This window comes from Salvia hispanica, chromosome 3 (assembly GCF_023119035.1).
Source record: "Salvia hispanica cultivar TCC Black 2014 chromosome 3, UniMelb_Shisp_WGS_1.0, whole genome shotgun sequence".
In the NCBI taxonomy this organism is placed as follows: domain Eukaryota; kingdom Viridiplantae; phylum Streptophyta; class Magnoliopsida; order Lamiales; family Lamiaceae; genus Salvia; species Salvia hispanica.
Window position 1 is genome coordinate 8,887,920 of NC_062967.1, and position 20,640 is coordinate 8,908,559.

The window sequence follows — 20,640 nt, forward strand, 5'->3', positions numbered from 1 at the left end:
TTTAGAGACTATAGTAGATTGTAGATCACATAATTTACAATGTACTTTGTCTCGAGCAACTTCCTTACGTTTATTAGCTCAGTTATTAATGTCGATCTCCCTATGTCAATTTGTAATCATTTTAGATTTATTAACAACAGTACTGAAAAACTGTTAGCTATAAATATGTTGATTTTTCATTCACTTTTTTTCTTGCATATTGGTTAGTAAAATATTATCCCTTTAATAAGTGTCTTCATTGTTAAAATTAAGACACATCTTCGTCACCCAATAATTATTGAGTATATAAAATATTTTTTTCTTTAAATAGGATTAGATTATAGTTGGAATCCTAGTAGTAAGGGATAAATTGAGCCTTTTTTATTTGAAAATAAAATCAATTTCCCTCTAAAATATTTGGATCAAAATTGAGGGAAAAAATTCATAAACAGAGTTAAGCATACGTAATCGCAGAGGCGGCAGTGGCGAGATCAATTGAATTTTCAATCGAGTTAATTAGCTATGAACGGTGGAGGCGCGGGCGATGCGCCGGCGGAGCTGCACAAGCAAACCCTAAAAGAAGGGGAGAGGATTTTGGCGCCCACGCGCCGCCCCGACGGAACCCTACGCAAGCCTATTCGCATACGCGCGGGCCATACGCCCCAGGATGAAGTTCCAATCTACAAATCCAAAGGCTCAATGGTATGTTTCGCAGCTAGGGATTTCGATTGTTTTTTTTAAAATCCGGAATGCTGAAATTGACTGTGACGGCAGTGGAAGGAGGAGATGTCGACGATGCAGGAGGTGCCGCCGGGATATGAGCCGGCGGCGGAAGCGAAACCTAAGTCGAAATCAGCTAAGAGGAATGAGAGGAAGAAAGAGAAGCGTCAGCAGGTAATAAGTGACTAATATTACTATTTGCTAATTGTTATAAAGTTTGGCGACTGAATTTGGGATTTTATCAATTTAGGGGATCACTTGAAAAAGACTCTAACTTGGTTAATGATGTTGATAATTTGTTTAGAAAGAAGTTTACTTTGGAAGTACTCAAAAGTTTTAAGTAAAGTGTACTCTAGGCTTCTGTAGTGAAGGTAATTGCCATGGTTTTGGGGTTCTTGGATGGTTAAACATTTATCCTTTTCGCCCTTTCTGCTGCGAGTGGTGTATTTTGATATGATTACTTTGTAAATTACACTGTGATCTGCCACATATTGCTGATGCATGAATATCAGAAGAGGGATTTGTTTGATGCTGTTGTGGGGATGGGATCTTTTGTAGGTCATTACATTAGGTTAATGATGATTCAAAGCATCTCTTTGGACTAAATGCTTTTGTTTTTAATCAACGGGCGCGAGCAACTAGAGCTGTGGTTTGTTGCAAAAACAATGAATCAAGGTGCGAAGGAAAAGATATTCTGGACATTTCTTATCAGTCTATTTACTAAGTGTCATATTTTTGGGGAGTCTTGACTCTTGAGTAAATGAATGATCAGATGTGGATGGGCACCTATCCTGAGCTATTTTCTTGATGTTTCCCTTATGAACTCGTAAGGATAAACCGAAAACTAATTATTACAGTATTTCAGAGTTGTTGTTTTTAAGTCTGTCGTGCTGTTGAAATTCAAGTCCTTATGACATAGAGCTAGGCAATGGAGAGATCATCTTAAGATGAATTCCAAGCACACTCCTAAAAAACAATTATTGCCAATATTGATTGCGGAACTTGCAATATTCAAGAATGCATTTTACTTGCTTGACCAGATTAGTAGTATGAATTTATGTCTATGTAAACATCAATATGCATTTGACTTCACCAAATCTCAGAATGATCGCATAGTGCTACTAGTGGTCAAACTCACGAGTAAGCTAGCTGCCATGACCAGGACGAACCAAACATAAGTTGCCCTACCACAACTTGTACAGTCAAGTTGCTGCTGCTATTTGTCTCTAGTTCATTTATGTTGTCAGCACTAGTTCATTAAAGCACGTTTCTTGTTTCATCAAGCTGAATATCAAGATGCACCTCAGTTAGTAATGTAGGACTCATTGATGTTTCATTTGGGGGTAATTTCTCAACAAAATATCCTTATACCCTCATCATTTAAAAAGATGGCTCACTCTCCATTACCTCATTGATCAATTTGGTGCCTTTTCAGAAACAATCAACACATGTGTTAGGTGAGGTGTATTTAAGAAGACATGTAAAGTTTTGTTTTCTTAAGTCTCACGGGACATTGATATCAATTCTATCTTTATAATGAACCAAATGAATTAATTGCTAGTTGAAACTGCCGATGCTTACTGGGAGTGATAGATACATTGTCAAGGGTGGAATGGCAGGAATGAGCCTTACAGCTAATTCATACGTAGGCAGCTCTTGCAAAATTTAAAAAGAATGACACTCCACTATTGTGCTGGCATGTGTAACAATAGTTTATGTTGATTTGGTGAGAAGAATGCTTCTTCGACTTATATATCTCTAACTTGTGGTAACATGATTGGTAACAGGCTGCTCTTAACAAGGATTCAGATCAAGATGAAGTTCTGTCTGCTGATAATTCCAAGGATTTGCCAGAAGATTTGGAGTCAACTTCATCAAAGATGAGCTCGCTCTCCCTTTCTGAAAGTGCCTCGTCAGTTGCACCATCTACAGGCTCAACCCAGTCTTCGAATTCAGAAGATCAAGTTCAAGATATTGATAAGAAGATTCGAGCTCTAAAAAAGAAGGTAAATTTTACATGCTACCAGCCGTATGCAATAATTCCAACACAGAACGCAGAATCATGAGATACTTTTCTTCTATCTTTTCAGATTCGGCTGACTGAAGCCCAGCAGCAAAAAACGCACGAGGCAGACATGACACAGGAACAGTTGGAGAAGTTAGCCAAGTTAGAAGGTTGGCAGAACGAGTTGAAGCTCTTAGAAGATAAGAAATCCCAACTATGAGCATCCGATTTCTTAATGTGATTGTGCCAAACTAGCTAATTTATGAAAATCTCATTTATGTTGTGATGCGATTGTATCAGAGAGAGGGAGAGAGAGAGAGAGAGAGGAATTGAACTCTGCAGATGTAGCTGGTATCATATTTGTTAGAGTGAGAGTGAAACTGGCTTTTTCATTTTCAGTGAGGATTCTGATTTTAGTTATTTGTTTCATGATGAACATTTCTTTCTTCCGGTGGTGATTTTGTCAAAATTTAATCAAGTTATAATTATGTGTTAATTTCTTTCTGCATTGTAAATAACAGTTTGTTTTCTCAAAGTCAAATTGTGAAAAATTTCTTTCAACAGCAACAAGCTTTGATGTCTGATTGCAATAGCAGTATATAATTAAAATCCAAAATGGGTATTCCTGTCACACATTGATAAATTAATACTCCATCAGTCCATAAAAAATAGTCGGAATTGTATTTGTAGCCAACACAAGTTTTCATACTACAAAATTAGTTAAGGTACCAGAAATAAAGAAATAAAAAGTGAATAAAGTAGGAAAGTCCATAAAAAATAGTCTGAATTGTAGCCAACACAAGTTTTCATACTACAAAATTAGTTAAGGTACCAGAAATAAAGAAATAAAAAGTGAATAAAGTAGGAAAAATAAAAAAGAGAAATTGATAAGTAGCATAAGAGATAAAAGAGAATATAGAAGAGAAAAAGAAAAGAAAAAATGTAAATAAAATACGTAGGAGATAAAATAAAAAAGTGAGTAATATATTGAGAGTAACTTTTTCAATTTTTAGTATAGGAAAATTTTTGAAAGACAAACAAAAAATAAAAAGATAACTCACTCTATTGACAATAATTACTTCACTCTTCTATCCTACTTTGTCATCTTATCTTTTTTTATTATATTCATTTTTTTTCTCTTTTTTTCTTTATTCTCACTCTTACTTTATTCTTTCTCTTACTTTATTATTAATAATTTCATTAACAAAAGTACCAAACACTACTATCTAAATTCTTATGTCAAAATGAAAATGTGACAATTAAGTCGAGACAGAGAGAGTATATAATGAGCAAGACATATTTTCAAATAGGATACACTCAATGTTCCAGCAATTAAACAAAATTGAAAGATTTTTCAGCCTGTTAATAATACATAAATCTCTAAAAGATAAAAACCAAAAATCAAAGTTGGTTTGCAGATCTCCACATCTTCGACTTGAAATTTGGAACACAACCTCAAGGGTACAACAGCAGAATCAAAATTATCCCAAACAAGGCTGTCCCATGATTCTACGAGGATTCAATGTCTGAATCTTCCAAACCTTCTCTATAAATCTCAAAATCATCGGAACTCCAACGACATATTAAGTGGAGTTTAAAAGTGGCCATCTTAATTTCCAAGAGGCGCTGTAGACAATTGAACAAACAGAACAGTTAGTGTCTGAATCTATACAGAATCCACACTCTGTAGCAGCAAGTTTCATGACTAGTGTAGGATATATACTAACCAGTATCCTGGCTGACTCGGGTGATAATTGTTTTCCTTCTTCGCATACAACAAAGTCTGAAACAAGCTCTACTACTCCTGAAACCACACAGAGTTGAAATTAGCAAGCATGTACATGCAGGTGGGAGTACTATTATCATAGACTAACATGGAAGAAATGCAAACCTTTATTCAATCGAACAGGCATCCCCTGCTTGCGCAAGAAAGGCTCCATTTCATGTGTGAACTGATCAAGAGGACCTTCATTGAGCTCCACCTGCAAACACAAAGTAAAATAACATAAATTCCTACTGATCTGCACTTTAGATAACTCAAATAAGAGAATGGCATAAACTGCAGGATGAGTAATTTGATGTTCTCATAAGCAAGAAAAGAAAATATGATTTGAGAAATGAGCTCCCATCAAAATCCATAAAATAAAAAATGAGGTGTACATGACAGGATCTACATAATAGTCAGCATTCATCTAAGTATATGCCCATTAAGTTGAATGCCTATACCTTTTCTGTGGCAACAGTTCCAGTTCTAGCAAAGTCATAATCTTCATATTCATCAAATATTCTGCAAAAAGCCAATGGGGTTAGGAACATGAATGTGATGATTAAGTTGCTCAACTCATCTTGTTTCCTCACAAGTAAAAATAGACAAGTATATACAGAATATACATCCTCAAGAGCATAGTAAGAGCTTTTGACTGTTCACATTAAAATGATTCTTATTAAGCTACCATTTACAAAAAAACATCTTCTCGAGATTGAAAAATCATTCTTCAGCTCAGACGTACCTCTTCACTTCTTCTTTTGGCAAATTAGTTAAAAAGAGCCCAGTATCCCCACGAAGAAGCTGCACAAAATGAAGAGCTAATGAATTAGAAAAGAACAGTATAAAATATACTACTAGTATGTATACAGCACAGGAACATCACACACCCAAACAAGAAGAAATTTGAAAATTCCTTACCTTTGAAATCTTGTGCAGTCCAGGCCTAATCTCATCAGAAGCAGACCTACCTAATGCAACTTGCATAACTTTGTTTGAGCCAAGAAAAAATCTGAAAACAAAAATTGAAGAGAAATTCATTCATATCGCCAGCAGAATCAAAAGCAAATCACGAGAAATAATCAAATTCTTATCATAAACCAAAATCCAACAATGGGGAGAGCTTGGTTACCTGCTGGAAGACTTCAACTTCTCTTTGAAGCCCTTAAACTTGAGATTCCTCATGTTTTCGAAAGCGATAACATAGGCGGACTCGTACTTGTCAACGGAATCGCGTATGGTATTCAACACGTTCTCTTTATGCTCCTTTCCCTTCTTCTTTGTCTTTGACAGAGTCACTGCAAAATCAATCAACAATTCAGATAAAACATGAAAAGCATAATAAAGCAGACATAGTAGAGAGTATAAAAAGCAAACCTGGGCGATTGCGCTTTGATTTAGGCATGTTTTCTCAGAGCTTCAACGAGAATGCTAAAACCCTAGTTAAAGTCTTCGTTGAGACGACGGAGTGTTTGCTGCGCTTTATTGTTTTTGTTTTGGGCCCAACCCAGTTTTTTGTTTTGGGCCTAACACACCAACAAATTTCAAATTTTAAGTATTTTATCATCCTTTTTCGTTGTTTTATTTAATTATTACAATAATTTACATTAATTTTAGGTCCCATTAAATGCATTTTTTTATTGGCAAATAAACATAAATTTTAAAAGGTGGACTCGAACCCGTGACCTTTGTCCGGGATTCAATACACTATTATCTAGCAGGCTAGCATTCTATCAAGGCTGTTTTATAGAAAAAATGGTAAACAACTATATGATGATTTTATTAGGGCTGTCTCGGGGCAATTGTATATTTATTGATAATATTCTAAAACAATTCTATTCTTTTTTCGTATGTATTTCATGTTAGAATTAGGGCTCTTGAAATTTTATGCAATGATGTTATTTGCTTTCAGTAGGCTTAACCATGTATGGCTGTGCTCACAATTATCACAATTTTAGTTTTTTCAGAAATTGCACTCTTAAATATAGAGAAATAGACAATTCCCTTTTCATTTTATATTACAAAAAGGTTCAAATATGTAGCAAAAATACTTGAAATTGTTCTCATAAGTTAAAAGCGATAGTTAAATGGTGCAACACAGCCATAGGAAGAAACACAGAATATTTTGAAGAGCTAAACAGGCTACATCGAGTCGAAAAAACTGAAACTAGGAGCCTTTCATGGCGTCGTTGCCTGGCAGATCATCTTCATCGTGGTAGATGTTCTCAGACATCTGCCATATTTGAAGTATGTTATCCTCCGCCACACTAGCAACAACCCAGTCTTCACAAGGGTTCCATGAGAAATCGGATACTTTACTAGTGTGCCCGCCATGAATGAATACGAGCTCTGGTGGTCCGTCCTCAGCATCCTCCGATGACTGCTCTTCATTAATCCTGTCAAGGCATGAGTAACCACATCAGCATGCATCATCATGGTGAAACCAGCTTTTGCTCGATCAAGGGAGAAGCATGGAACTGTTAACGAGAAATATACCTGCTGAGATCCCAGACCATCAGTCTCCTACCAAGACAACACGAAGCTAAGATGGTTTCGTTCTTTGGGTTCCATCCGACCTGAAAAACCTCCTCCCTGCAGAGCGATTGCAGCAGGTTTAAGCAAACAACATATTTTGGCCACACTTCTATCAAGGCAAAAATCTTTTCGAACATGGATATACAGTAATTATATCTCTTTTGATTGTTAAACCATAGGCATAAGAACTGCTTACTTGTGAGAATCAAATGTATGTAGTGCAGTAGAAATCCTTCGCATGTCAAATAACTTGACGGTCTTATCAGTGGAACCGGTCGCCAGAACCCACTCGTTAAAAGGATTGAAAGCCAAACAGTTTACCTATAAAAACATCGTTGAAAACACACAGTTGAAGACTACAATTACCAGATCAAAAGCAGCTGAACTATGTAATTAAAGTGTACGTTTATCCAAAAATAGGATCACACCACATTGATAAGTAGTTTGAGGTAGGAGGTGGAGTATTTGATTACCCTAATACTCTAAACATGTTGATGTACAGTAAACTTGATCATATTTGTTCTTTAGTTTAATCAGTATGCTAATCATGAAACCAACCTCGCCTTGATGGGCAAGTACAGATTGTATTGGCTTGTTGACTGAGGGAGAACGGAGATCCCATATATGCAGATGCTGGTCATCTCCAACCGAACCAAACAGATATTCGTGCCTGAGGTGCCATGCCACATCTTCAACAACACCTTCATGAATCTGCTTATGAACGATGAAATTAAAGATTCCAAATAAAAATCAGTGGTGCTGATTATGGCCAAGAACATAAAACTCTAGCTTCGATTCTGTTTGAATACCTTAAATATTTGCATTGCATCTAGAGCGTTATTCTTTGGAGTTGCATTTATATCCCACAAACATATTTGGGCATCATCCGAACCACTCAAAAGATGACCATCCTTGAACTGACTCCACGATAAACCATACCCTTCAGAGTTGTGGCCCCTTAGCCTCAAATCAGGGTTACACGCACCGTCTAGGGGAGGCTTGGATGGATGTTTGCTATAGTCGAAAACATAAACTTCTGCACCAACAGTCTTGGTAGCAATAATAAACGGATTTTGGGGCATGTAACGGGCCCGATTGACCTCCCCGTCGTGATTTATTTGCTGGATAATTTGAACCTGCAAAAAGGATTAAAACAAGTACAGACTTAAAATCATAGTAAGTTACATATAAATATTGCTGCATTTAAATTAAACTTTAACTACGACCTAAATCACTCCCTGAGATATTACCACACCAAATTAAGATTGTTATTTATATTTTACTGAACAATTAAAAGAGTTACACAAACACATAAAAAGAGATGCAAGTCTACAACAGCAAGAAATCAAGGCTCTTAAATGATATGTAGTTTTTAAGGACTCTTACATTCTCTAATCTCATCTTAGCTTCCCCAATTCCAACCAAAAATATTAAGATCCAGAAAAACAAAATCCACAATTAATTCCCCAAACCCCATCAAATGGAAGTCCAATCATCAGAACACAAAGTACAACAGCATTTCCCCCAATTCAAGAAACGAAAATAGAAAAAATTAAAAGAGGCACCTTGCCACTGGCGGAACCAAATCCACCGAATTCAGACCGTTCGTCCTCGTAATGGCGGGCATCGTTCTCGGAGTCCTCGAGCGGCAGCTGAATCCTGGCGAGCATGAGGTAATTGGGCTCATCCTCGGAGGTGTGGGTGCCGAGAATCATCTTCTGGGCGGAGTAGTCCTTGCCCGGCGGCTCCTCCAGGTCGGGCAGCCATTCCACGGTCAGAGACGGCCACTCGAGCGCGTGAGTGACGACCAAATCGTAGAGGAACGGTGTGTTCTTCTTCCAAATCTTGTACTCCTCGTTCACCAGCCGCTCCTCTATCTCCCCCCTCATCTCGTCGTCGTCTTTCTCCATTTTCACTTCGAATTTCGTCGCGGAATGCGGCGAATTGCGCGGATTTGTGATTCACTTCGTGCTCTACTGCAGTTATCGGAGGAATTCTGGTTTGAATTTTACCCGGGTGTGGAGGGTTTTGGGGGAGAATTGGAGGGAATTGGATTTCTCAACTCTTTTTTCTCCTTAATAAAGTGTGATTTTTTTGTGAGATTAATTAATTTATTGCAGAGGAAATGTGAATTTGGGGGGAAATGTTTGGTTGGGCCCTATTTTGGGCTATTCTAAGAGGCGATCGCAGTTTCAATTTTAAAGAGTAAATTGTTCGGCCCTATTACTAATTCAAATATGGCATGAGTTTTAATTAAAAATTAATAAAATAAAAGAGATAAATATAAAAAAAAGTAAATAAAATATAGGAGATAAATTTTTCATTTTCAGAAATGAAAATATATTTTTAGACTTTTCAAAATGACAAACTGAGACTATTTTTCGTGAATGGAGGAGGGAGTAGTATTTTATTTTTATTTTTCAAGGAGTCTAATCATCATGAAATTGAATTTTATGTGACATTTGAAAATTTTAACGATAGCAAGTGTTTTTTTTTCACATTTTTTTTAACACATTTAACTTCATCACGTCATCGATTTGAAACATGTGTGCGTCAAATCAACGACATATTATAAGTAAGGAATAGTATAAATTTTTTATTACGAGAAAAATGTTAAAATTCATGGTTTTAACAGCCGGCTTCTGAAATTACAATACAAATAATTTATAATTTACATAAAAAATTGTCTTTTTAAAAATAATGTTAAAAATATGTAAATGTTTTATCGTGGATATAACAAATGGCCAGGTTATATTTGTTCAAATTTTATCAGATATAAAAAAGTGATAATCAAATTTCACCATCTTAATCAAAACACATTTGAATGCATGTCCAATGCAAGAATTGATTAAATTTTACATATTTGGAGGTGACTATTCCCACATATCAATCATCTTACGCATTTGGTTAGAATTGCTATAGCAGGCAGTTCAGTTTACTTTGATCTTAATTTTGTGACTTTTTTAATTATTACTATCTTGGTCAAACAACACTATAAGTTATACTGTTTTTTCCCCAAATTAAGTCCTTATTAATATCATTATCTATACATATGTAAAGGGGGAGTTTTGGGGGTATTTATGAAATTACTAAGGAGAGTTTTGGGATATTTATGGAATTACAATTTAAGCTTAAATATATAATTTAGATACTATAATGTAGACATTTAAGAATGAAAACTATAATATAGACGTTGCCTTCCCATGCTTTGAATCATTTCACACTTTCCATTCAATATTATTAATACTGGAAAATTAAATAATAAGTTTTTAATTATCTAATAAAGTTTAGGCGTTTTCCATTGATTTAATAATAAGTTTTTAATTAGCTAATAAAGTTTAGGCATTTTACGTTATAAATTTTTTTATGCCTATTGAGAAATCATGTAACCACCTATTCCATGGCCACTTTGAAGTTTGGACCAATCAATTGACAATCTATACATATAATTTTGAATGATTTCAAGCATGAATAGAATATTAAAAAATTGTAACAAATTGATAATATGAAATGCTCCGTTTTTTATGTACCTAAACTTGCAAAGTATAGTTTAACATACGTATTTAATACAATGTTATAAACTTACAATTTCTCAATAGAAAAATATACTTATTTGTTTAGATAGTTATATACATATATACTTATTTATTTTAAAAATCGTAGTATATGAAAATGAAATTAGTAACTTAAAAAATTTGTACATCTAAGACCATTTTAAAGCTTAAAGTCGTGAGAAATAATTTGGTGACGTTAGAACTATTTTTAAATTATATCATAATGAAACTATCACTTTTAAATCCTATTCGGAGGATCATTCTCTGTTAACTGATATTAGTTCATATTTAAACTTTTTTTTACAAGTATAGCTTCAACAAAATACTACTTCGGCTCCAATAAATATTACCATTGGGTGAATAGATGCTTGGATGAATGCAAGCAAGATTTTTTTTTTGTTTACCGTTCACATAGCTCTATTGTAAAACACTTTCTTGATATGAACATTTAAACATATTTACAGCCAAGATTCAGGTAAAAAAAACCTCTACTATCAGTAAGGATTATCAAGTAGGCCGACCCAGTGTAAGATATCGAATATCGAATACATATATAAAACCTCAAAATAGATAAGTGATTAACAAAGTAAAATTGAACTGGGACAGAGGGAAAATTTTATTGATACTTGGCTCATTTGTTGGTCATGATGAGTATATTTTAAAGCTAAGGGTTTAGGATTTAGGTTTTAAGGTTAGGGTTTTTAGTGTATAGGGTCACTATACATGAAGCTCGACTATAATGGAGTATCTTTTTATAAAATAGATTTCTTAAGAATAAGTAATGTTTATACACTAATAAAATTTACTACTTTTATCAAATGTATTATTGTGAGTATATGTTTATAATAAATTTACACTTATAGATCCACATAATAATATTTTTTTATTTAAAATAAATATCTCATATTTTGAAGAAAATAAAATTGACCGTGCACAGCACGGGTGCGATACTAGCAAAAGCATCACTTTACGCTAATTCCTCATCACTTTCAACAAGCAAAAGCTTGACATTTTATAAGAGTACAGAGGAAAAATTATAAATCCAAAGGAAACCACGACTCGAATAATCTTCAATTAAATACCCCCAACTTGATAGGGTTGGTCCAAAAATTAACCCGAAGGATGGCCCGATATGAAGTTATGTTTTTTTAAATGTACATGCAAAATATGTTTCAATTGTGTATTTTTACGGAGTAATTATGTACTCTATTAAATTGGATTAAATAGGAGAAATGCAAGATAAAAATGGATCATATGAATATTTAAGTGAACAAATCACTAGAGTTTGGTCGTGTGTTACTTATTTCTTAAGGAACAATGAAAAAGTGTTATGAGATTCATAAATAGTGGAGTACTAGTATAATGGATTGAGAAATTACATTCTGAATATTCAAAGTAATACTTCCTCCGTCCCGCCATAAGCAAGACGTTAGTTCTGTTAACACACGCTAATACTTTCTTTTATTTTCTATTGTTTGAAGATTTTATGTAAGAAAATATTTTAAAAAATAAACTTAGTAGTAAAAGTTTTGCCATGCCATATATAACGATCTTCAACCATATGTTCTGTAATTTAAGATGTGTATTTAATGAATAATATAGTACAATATAATAATTTATCTGATATTACTCAACGAATAAAATTTCACTAACCAAATTCATTTTCAGCATGTTACACTGATCAGTGGCGGATCCAAGATTCATAAACGGAGGGGGCGGAATATATATTCGTAGATTGGTTTAGGGCGAAAATGATAATTTTTTTCAATTTTCGGGACGACGTCAGGATAAACGGAGGGGGCGGACATGATAATTTTACTTCCGGATAGGAGGAAATTAGTCGCACGGAGGAGGCGACCCCCCTCTAGATCCGCCAGTGACACCGATTGTGTCGTAGTCGTTGTGATGAATCCAACCATTCCAAAGTCACCATTGGTGTGTTGTTGGTGTTTTCAAAGTCATGATATTAAAAAATGCACCAAATTATCCAAACGTGATTATAATTATATACAGGTTGGCTTTAGTTACGAAGTTAGGACCAGTATAGTTGTCCAATACTCTACATTTTATTCTTAACACAATACAAATAATATACTACTAATTAATAAATCCACTACTATTATTTATTTTCATACAGTGATATACTATGTGATATTATCTTTATTAATTAAGAAGTTAATGAAACTTGATAAAAACACTGGAAGCTTAAATTCATTTCTTCCAAGTTAACGTATTTTTATTCTCGAGATGTCACAATATCTCTAAATATGGAGAGGGTTCATATAGAAGATCTCCTATATCATAACACGAAATTCATATTCAAAAATCAATAAAATGTAATTTAAATTAATAAAATTCAGATTTGGTTGAATAAGATGATAGATACAAATCCTCTCACCTTCAAAATCAATACAGCAAATAGCCAAATATTATATATAAATATTTTATGAATAAGATTATGTGGAAAAAAAGAGAAAAAATAGGGGGTATAAACTGACATTCATAGTAATTAGCAAGAAACACTCAACTTCCTCAAAATACCAACGCATATAAACATACAAAAATCTCTTTCGTCAAATTTCCACAGATTTAATCTCTTCGAATCCATCACGCATTGATGCGCAGTTAGAATAAGAGCGATAAATTAGGCGTTACTTGTTTTGATTCTCTAGGAAATTCAATTAATCGATTCACATATTTTTTTACAGACTCTGAAACGACATACAATGACTCAGGCGGCGGCGACTGTAGGGTTTTCATCAATCTAAAATCCATCAATTTTGAGGGTATAGATTTCCAGTTTCTCAATTACAATCCAGAAAAGTCCGCCTCAGTCTATATTTTTAGTCATTGATATACATATATATATATATATACAAGGGCTGTTTCTGATTTTTTGGGTATTTTGCGTGTTGCTGGATTGCTCAAACCCTAGGGATTATTTTGTGTTCAATTGGTGGATGGAATTTAGGGTATAGGTTTGATCATCTATGCTTATATCACATTCTTTCTGAGGGATTGGGGTTAAATTTAGTGCGGTTTGTTAATTTACCTGCTGCTGAGATGCTTGGGTGTTGTTGGCTTGAATATTTTTCAGTTTCAAGGCCTATATAAGCTGTTACTCAAGCCTTTTCTGCAGTTGAGAGGTGTATAAGTTTGTTTTTGGCTGACTGATTGAGTGGAACAGCTCTTGATTGACTAGATATTGGATAGAGAAAAGGCGAGTTCCCCGTATTGTGCGTGTCGATTTAATTGAGTACGTGTGTCCTTGCGGATTAAATTCATGATTTTTTGGATTCCTTGTTGGCATTCTTGCTGATGAGTACCGGAGAAGGCAATTAGGGTAGTTAGGTGGAGATTAATCACATAAAGTGAAGGGAATTTATTAGCATAGAGATTAGTCCTAACGTTTTTGACAATGTCCGTTTGATTTTTGTCCGGGAGTTGTAGCCTGGCAATAACTGGCAGTGGGATCGAAATTGGATGCGAAGTCATTACGTAAGTAATGTTTAGTGCTAGTTATGGAAAAAAGTGAACCCACTTTTGTACCAGAATGGTTGAAAAATGCAAGTCCAAATGGTGCCAGCTCGGTATCAAATTCAGGTAATATCTTTGTTTTTATGGTGATCTATTTTATCGAACATTTCAAGTCCTGCCTTTTTTTGAGTTTCTGATGATTGTTTTGTCGTTTAGATGATCAAACCTCATTGAAGCTTGCAAGAAATAAGTCATTTGTGAATAGTAATGGTCTTGATTTTGGACGATCTTTTAGTTCTGACAGAACTACCTCTTCATATTTTCGCCGAAGTTCTAGTAGTAATGGTTCTGGTCATCTGGGGTCTCATAGTGGTTTTGGCAAGCAACATAATAAGGATTGGGCGAGGAGTACATATCATTTTCGTGATAAGGGAAACTCAATCATGGGAGACCGGTGGCGGCGGGACTCATCAGATAGATCAGGAGCCACCTTGTTAAGTACATATGAGAGGGATGGGTTCAGGCGTTCTCATTCCATGGTTTCTAGAAATAATGTAGATACATGGCACAGGAAGGCTATAACTGATTCAAGCACTAGTTTTGGAACTAAAGCCCATGGTTTACTTGATCAGAGCAGTTCCATGGCTGGGGTGAAGACAACATTTATTGAAAAAGATTTCCCATCATTGGCTGAAGAAAGAACAGTTATGCCTGAGGTTGGAAGAGTCCCATCACCTAGTTTGAGTTCTGCAATTCAGGGCTTACCTTTAGGCTCCTCCTCAACTGTTGTCAGTGGTGAGAAATGGACTTCGGCTTTGGCTGAAGTTCCTGTTCGAGTTGGAAGCAATAGTAATGGCATCTCTCCCGTGCGGCAGGAAGCTACACCAAGTTCTACATTTGTGGCTTTGGGCTCAAGCACCAGTCTCAATATGGCAGAAGCAGTAGCTCAGGCTCCTAATCGTGGTCAAACTACTCCATCGGTGGGTTTATTGTCTTTATATTGTAGAAGTTTTTGTGTATATTTGCTCATAGGATGATACCCAAATGTTATTTTGTGCAGTTATCTGTGGAAACTCAGAGACTTGAAGAACTCGCTATCAAACAAGCTAAGCAATTAATTCCTGTGATGCCGTCAGCGCCTAAATCTTTGGTGAGACATTTAAGAGATGATCTGCCTTTTATCGTTAATGTGCTTTGAAGAATTGCTAGATCAATTTGGAAGATTGCTACTGTTTATTAGTTCAATATAACTGGTGTCTTTTTTAAAGTTGGGTAAAATGAATAGAATGATATGATAAAATTCTTGTTCAGGAATGTCCAGAGGCCAGAATCAAAGTCAGATCATAAAAAATAGAGGCTCCGACCTGCATGATTTAACTATTGAATATATCATATGTAAAGTATTATCTTGTGGATGCATATATGTGGTGCTCTTTTTTGAGTATGAGGCTAGTACTCTCTCTTTTGAGTTATGTCCAATGCCTTGTATTTTACTGAAGATAGGTATAATCTGTGGAGAGGCTGACAGTTGAGATATTATATAGTTCTAGAGCGATATAATAATAAATAGATCCTGTTTTATGGAATTAATGATGATTTTTGAATGCATAGAATGGTTTCGTGTCTTCATGACAACTTTGTTTTATTTAGTGTTGAATCTTATTTTATCAAAGTATTTAGGCGAGTGGCTAATACTGTGACGGTTGATATTGCATATTCTAAAAGAGGGAATGTCCAATATTTTTCTTACACTTATCTAAAAACGTGTGTTGGGGACTGGTGAGAATGTTTGTACCAATTGTTTAACTGTTTGGGCCCCTGATTTGCAGACTAATATTTGTGGTAAGGATGAATTCATCATTTGTATCATTTGTCACCGTACTTATTGATTACCATTTGTATCATTTGCCACCATCTTGTTGATTACCATTTGTATCATTTGCCACCATACTTGTTGATTACCATTTGTATCATTTGCCACCATACTTGTTGATTATTCCATGATTTGAGCCGAATTGTAAAAGTTTGTTACTACAAGTTTTACTTCATTGAAAACGAGTTGTGTGAAAAAGATCACTTCTGGTTATTGATGTCAAATTGTCAATTGTAACTAAGCTATTATATGCGCAGGCCTGGAGTTCTTCAGATAAACAGAAACATAAGGTTGTTGGGCCTGTGAAGGGTGATGTTTTAAAAGCATCAAATGCGGGGAAGCTCCACATTCTCAAGTCAGTGCATGAAAAGAATGGCACAGCTCCTGCTTTGAAGGATGCCTTGGGCCCAACAAGAAGTAGCAGACTTGTGAGTTCTACACTTGCTGCTCCAGCTGTTTCTGGATCCACAGTAACTAGGGGTTCAACAAACAACCCAGTCAATGCCCGCAAGCCTGTATTTACTGTGCTGGAGAAGAAACCCACTTCCCAAGCTCAGAGCCGAAATGCATTTTTCAACTCAATGAGGAAGAAGTCTGTGGAGGATTCTTCTTCTACTTCTGATTCGCCAACAGCAAACTCCTCATCCATGCAGGAGATCAGTAATGCAATTTCACCATCCTCTTCTGATATGGATGTTATGTGTGCTAATGCTTCTCAGGCTGGTGAAACTTCCTTAGATGAAAGCCTAGGCGAGGAGAATTTGTCGGAGATCACAGGTGACAGAGAGGAAAAGGATGATGCTTGTCATGTGCACCCTAGCTTGGACCTTATATTCCCAGTGGAGAAAGAGACTGCACTCTTACGTTCTTTGGGATGGGAGGAAAATGCCGAGGATGATGAGGGTGGTCTTACTGAAGAGGAAATCAGTGCTTTCATTAAGGATATTACCAAGGTATTCGATGCCTCTGAAGTGAACTTATTTTCATCCTCTATTCATACCGAATATTTTTTTATTACTTGTATCTGTTACTGAAATTATTGTTACTTGTATGTTGAACAGCACATCAGTTCAAATCCATCCTACAAAATCTTGAAAGTAGCACTGCCAAAAACCTTTCTGTTTAACTCGCATATTGGGGGCATTTCTGCTGGATTGAGTTCTTCCGACACTAAGCTGGAATCTTGAGGTGCTGGTTTCTACTTAGATCTTTGTTTTGCGGAGGTCCTTTTTCTTTCTTGTTTCGATTGTGGAAAAAGTACGGTGCTGGCGACACAAAGTAGAGTTCGTTTGTAGTTTTGGTGTTTCGTGGAAGTGGGATAGGAATAATCTACTGATGATTTCTAGTGACCCTTTGCTCTTATGGTGGGGATTTAGAGTTTTTCATAAGGTCAACAAAAGATTTTAGTGAAGAGAATAGAAATAGTTTTTTTTTTCATTTAATGTTTGCATTGGTCTTAACAGTGTTTGCCTTATGCAAAATAGGGTAATATTTTGAACAATTGATATATATTTCTTTTGTTTGGGGGAAAAATGAATCATATCCCGTTTTATACATTTTTCTTCATTTTCTCATCATTTGTGTATATCAGTATTTTTGAATTTTGTTTAGTCAACAGTCAGCAGCTGCTTCCTCTGCTTAAAAGCATGGAGTTTCTAATTAAAACGATTGTTTAAAAATATGTAACTGAGAAATTATTTAGCCCATTTTCACGGTTTATGAAGTATAATTTTTTCTGAGAGATATTGATTGAACTATGATAATCTTTTACAGTAATATAGAATAATTGTAATACAATCATACAATATTGATAAACTTCTCATTTCAAGACTTTGGGCCGACCATAAAGTTTGATATAGTCACTAGTCATACAATTTGTAAATTATAACACATGTATATAATTTGTTAATTAGACCACAACCATATATCATGTTTTCTAGTAATTGTTAATACTAGAACACTAAAGTGAGAAAATCTTGTCCCAAATTTATAAACAGAAAAAAAAGTAAGAGCTTATAAGCCTTATAGTAATATTTTTTACTAGTTTTGTATACACTTATAAGTCAAGACTAATCTTACGTTATATTATCCCAAGATTCAGTATAGGACTCTATCTAAGAACAATTTTCGTAATGTAATCTTATGATCTAATCCATCAAATCGAACACTAACCTAGATGATACCACATCATTGGTAAATCATATTAAAATGCCCACATAGATTATATATCTAAATATATGTAGCTGCATATTATTTCGTAGAACTAAGGTGACTTAGTTAGGTGGTAGAGTAAGTTAGGTCTTTGGCCAAAGCTAACAACAAAAGGCTTTACCGCAATTTTCAACTTAGCATTATGGACCTCTCTCACAATAGGCTCATATTGAAATTTATGACGATCTTAGATTTAATTAAGACTGTTGTTAACCATTTAATCAAGGACTAATTACAGTTCTCAATCTGTTTCAACGTATAATTACCAATAAACCCCAAAAATATCAATTAATAAAGCAGTGATATGTAGATTTTATGTCATGTTGATTTAATTTTTGTGGAATAATTAAAGCCACTTCCTGTTAACAAAATTCAACCAAAAAAATTCAAAATCTTCGAGCTTCTATTACTAAGAAGAAAAATTCGAACCCTAGTGTCATTATTACTATAGAAATTTTTGAATACTCTAAGATCGGTATAGAGTAGTTCTATATACTACTCGTATATATTGATATTCCCAATATTTTATAATGGAGATATATATTTAAATGTAATATTCATTAAATAATATTATAGATTATAGCTGGATTAGACCTATGGGATTAATGGAATGCGTCAACCGTTGATTGGTAGTATGTTACAACTCCAATAGTCCAATAGAAGTTAGAATATTTTTTTGTCTCATTCTCTTTAGAGAAAATAAATCTAGATGCCATCATTCAATTGATCAAATTGTTTTGACTACTCAATCTTTCTAACATTGTTTAATGAGTTTATATAAATACTACACGTATGGCTATTCAGTTGGATATTTTCGTTGACCATCTATCCTATTTGTATAAACCAGGATAAATCATTTCATTAAATTGAAATAAATAAATGAACTAATCACTATAAAGAGAAAAATCCCAAGTAATATCCACGTAATTATATTTAGAACATGTTTGAATGATCCTTACTCATCCCAAAAGACCTAGTAGTAATATTTAAAATCTGGTAAACCGGATATTTGGATAGTACCCAATCTCGCACCCGAACCTGTAATAGGGTATCGGGTACCCAATAATCTGAAACATATCGGGTCATGTGCCGATGTGCGAGTATACCCGATACCTAATCATCCGTTTTCCACCCCTACCAAAAATGATGTCTTTAACTTTATTTTGCTTCTGATAAATCGAAGATAAAAATCTGCAATTAGAAGGCCTCATTAGAGTCCACCAACCTACCACGATATACATACTAGAGGGTAGGTTAGGAGGTCAAGTGTGAGGAAATTAAAGTCTAATTCAACTCTTTGGTCTAATAATCTTTTTCTTATTCTTTCATTGTTATCATCCCAAACCTTACAAATTAATAGTGTCAATATTATACTTTAATAGAACGTCGATATACCTTTGATTTCGTGGCTGCAAATTCATTATTGCTTTTGAAAAAAGTGATTTTAATCAAGTGGTAGCCTAGTAGGGCGTGTTAGTTCATGCCAACTTAATGAGTTGTAAGTAAACCCAATTAATTAAGCAAGATTTAGATAAGTAATAATATAGGTCTTAAATTCTTAATTAACTATCAAAACACTTCGACATTTAAAACTGCCCCTGCATGATTAATTAATATATTTATTTTTCATACTATACTAAATCACTACTCAAATTCTGGCAAATTCATAGACATAATTTTAAATATGATTATTGATTCTTTAATTAATTCGAGAACTAGGTGTTTTGGGTCCAATTGGATTGGGGTGGGATCACTATTATTTGAAACTATACACTTTCAAGATTTAATAAAGTTGAGATGTGAATTATAAAAATTGGAACCTCGGTCAAACAGATCGAATCGAAACTAATTTCTACATATTATAATCAAATAGTTAATGAATCGATGTTTAAAGTTCAATTTAATGCAACGATCCCTAAATCACTCAAATATTATTAAATAATAATGCAACTTCCCCAAAAAACTATGTGCTATTTTTATATATAGTTAGACGGTTAATTAAATTTTAAATAATTGGAAATCAAGTTGAAAGAATTAGTGGAAGCGACACTTGCTTTACACAAGTCAACGCTGCACTTTTAAGTCAATCCGTAAACTCAACTAATCAGATCTAGCCACGTCTCTATGGTATTTACAAAATTTCTCATTGATTTTTTTTTGTTTTTTTCCAATTTTTTTTAATGAAAGAAATACTACTAGTACTAATTATATTTGTTACTAGTACATTTTTTGATGCAACTAAAATCAAATAATTAAAAATAATATTAGAAGTGGAAAATCAATTCCATTTAACACTTTTAATGATTTTGTCGTCGTCACTTTCCAGCAATAGTGGATAGATTAATATATTGCATAGTCATAACAAACATTATGAAATTAATTCGATAATGATAATCAGTCCTTTTTTATAAAACAATTTATATAATACTATATACAAATGATCTCCTATGAAATTTGGTTACAAGTTTTCAACAATAGAATTTCTTTGTACAGTATTATTCATTGATTAAAATAATTAAAC

The 20,640-nt window shown here is 34.3% G+C and overlaps 4 protein-coding genes across 4 annotated transcripts; 2 read left to right on the forward strand and 2 right to left on the reverse strand.

The window, feature by feature from the left end:
- Positions 1–362: 362 nt before the first annotated feature.
- On the forward strand, positions 363–3,186 carry LOC125211676 (partner of Y14 and mago). The gene is made up of 4 exons (XM_048111570.1): positions 363–681; positions 754–873; positions 2,487–2,705; positions 2,790–3,186. The coding sequence occupies exons 1-4, from the start codon at positions 502–504 to the stop codon at positions 2,922–2,924; spliced, it is 654 nt and encodes a 217-aa protein (XP_047967527.1). The 5' UTR covers positions 363–501; the 3' UTR covers positions 2,925–3,186.
- Positions 3,187–3,985: 799 nt separating this feature from the next.
- On the reverse strand, positions 3,986–5,942 carry LOC125211966 (mRNA turnover protein 4 homolog). Its single transcript, XM_048111941.1, has 8 exons — positions 5,847–5,942; positions 5,602–5,767; positions 5,391–5,481; positions 5,215–5,273; positions 4,931–4,991; positions 4,596–4,686; positions 4,432–4,508; positions 3,986–4,330 (listed from the first exon to the last, which is right to left on the reverse strand). The coding sequence occupies exons 1-8, from the start codon at positions 5,872–5,874 to the stop codon at positions 4,214–4,216; spliced, it is 690 nt and encodes a 229-aa protein (XP_047967898.1). The 5' UTR covers positions 5,875–5,942; the 3' UTR covers positions 3,986–4,213.
- A 564-nt stretch (positions 5,943–6,506) lies between these two features.
- On the reverse strand, positions 6,507–9,071 carry LOC125209334 (WD-40 repeat-containing protein MSI1-like). Its single transcript, XM_048108937.1, has 6 exons — positions 8,570–9,071; positions 7,814–8,140; positions 7,563–7,715; positions 7,201–7,325; positions 6,966–7,061; positions 6,507–6,865 (listed from the first exon to the last, which is right to left on the reverse strand). Exons 1-6 carry the CDS (start codon positions 8,912–8,914, stop codon positions 6,637–6,639), a joined length of 1,275 nt encoding a protein of 424 aa, XP_047964894.1. The 5' UTR covers positions 8,915–9,071; the 3' UTR covers positions 6,507–6,636.
- A 4,020-nt stretch (positions 9,072–13,091) lies between these two features.
- On the forward strand, positions 13,092–17,462 carry LOC125215123. The gene is made up of 5 exons (XM_048116445.1): positions 13,092–14,161; positions 14,252–15,015; positions 15,096–15,185; positions 16,166–16,861; positions 16,970–17,462. Exons 1-5 carry the CDS (start codon positions 14,080–14,082, stop codon positions 17,093–17,095), a joined length of 1,758 nt encoding a protein of 585 aa, XP_047972402.1. The 5' UTR covers positions 13,092–14,079; the 3' UTR covers positions 17,096–17,462.
- Positions 17,463–20,640: the final 3,178 nt, after the last annotated feature.

Bases quoted from the DNA above. Each gene is read 5' to 3' on its own strand.
- LOC125211676 (XM_048111570.1), top strand. From the start codon at position 502: ATGAACGGTGGAGGCGCGGGCGATGCGCCGGCGGAGCTGCACAAGCAA. The intron at 682-753 runs GTATGTTTCGCA...CTGTGACGGCAG, and splicing joins ACAAATCCAAAGGCTCAATG to TGGAAGGAGGAGATGTCGAC. The intron at 2,706-2,789 runs GTAAATTTTACA...CTATCTTTTCAG, and splicing joins TTCGAGCTCTAAAAAAGAAG to ATTCGGCTGACTGAAGCCCA.
- LOC125211966 (XM_048111941.1), bottom strand. From the start codon at position 5,874: ATGCCTAAATCAAAGCGCAATCGCCCAG. The intron at 5,274-5,390 runs GTAAGGAATTTT...CATTTTGTGCAG, and splicing joins GACTGCACAAGATTTCAAAG to CTTCTTCGTGGGGATACTGG. The intron at 4,687-4,930 runs GTATAGGCATTC...TTGTGTTTGCAG, and splicing joins GAACTGTTGCCACAGAAAAG to GTGGAGCTCAATGAAGGTCC.
- LOC125209334 (XM_048108937.1), bottom strand. From the start codon at position 8,914: ATGGAGAAAGACGACGACGAGATGAGGGGGGAGATAGAGGAGCGGCTG. The intron at 7,326-7,562 runs GTTGGTTTCATG...ATGTTTTTATAG, and splicing joins TACTTGCCCATCAAGGCGAG to GTAAACTGTTTGGCTTTCAA. The intron at 6,866-6,965 runs GTATATTTCTCG...ATGCCTTGACAG, and splicing joins ATGGTCTGGGATCTCAGCAG to GATTAATGAAGAGCAGTCAT.
- LOC125215123 (XM_048116445.1), top strand. From the start codon at position 14,080: ATGGAAAAAAGTGAACCCACTTTTGTACCAGAATGGTTGAAAAATGCA. The intron at 15,016-15,095 runs GTGGGTTTATTG...TATTTTGTGCAG, and splicing joins GTGGTCAAACTACTCCATCG to TTATCTGTGGAAACTCAGAG. The intron at 16,862-16,969 runs GTATTCGATGCC...TATGTTGAACAG, and splicing joins TCATTAAGGATATTACCAAG to CACATCAGTTCAAATCCATC.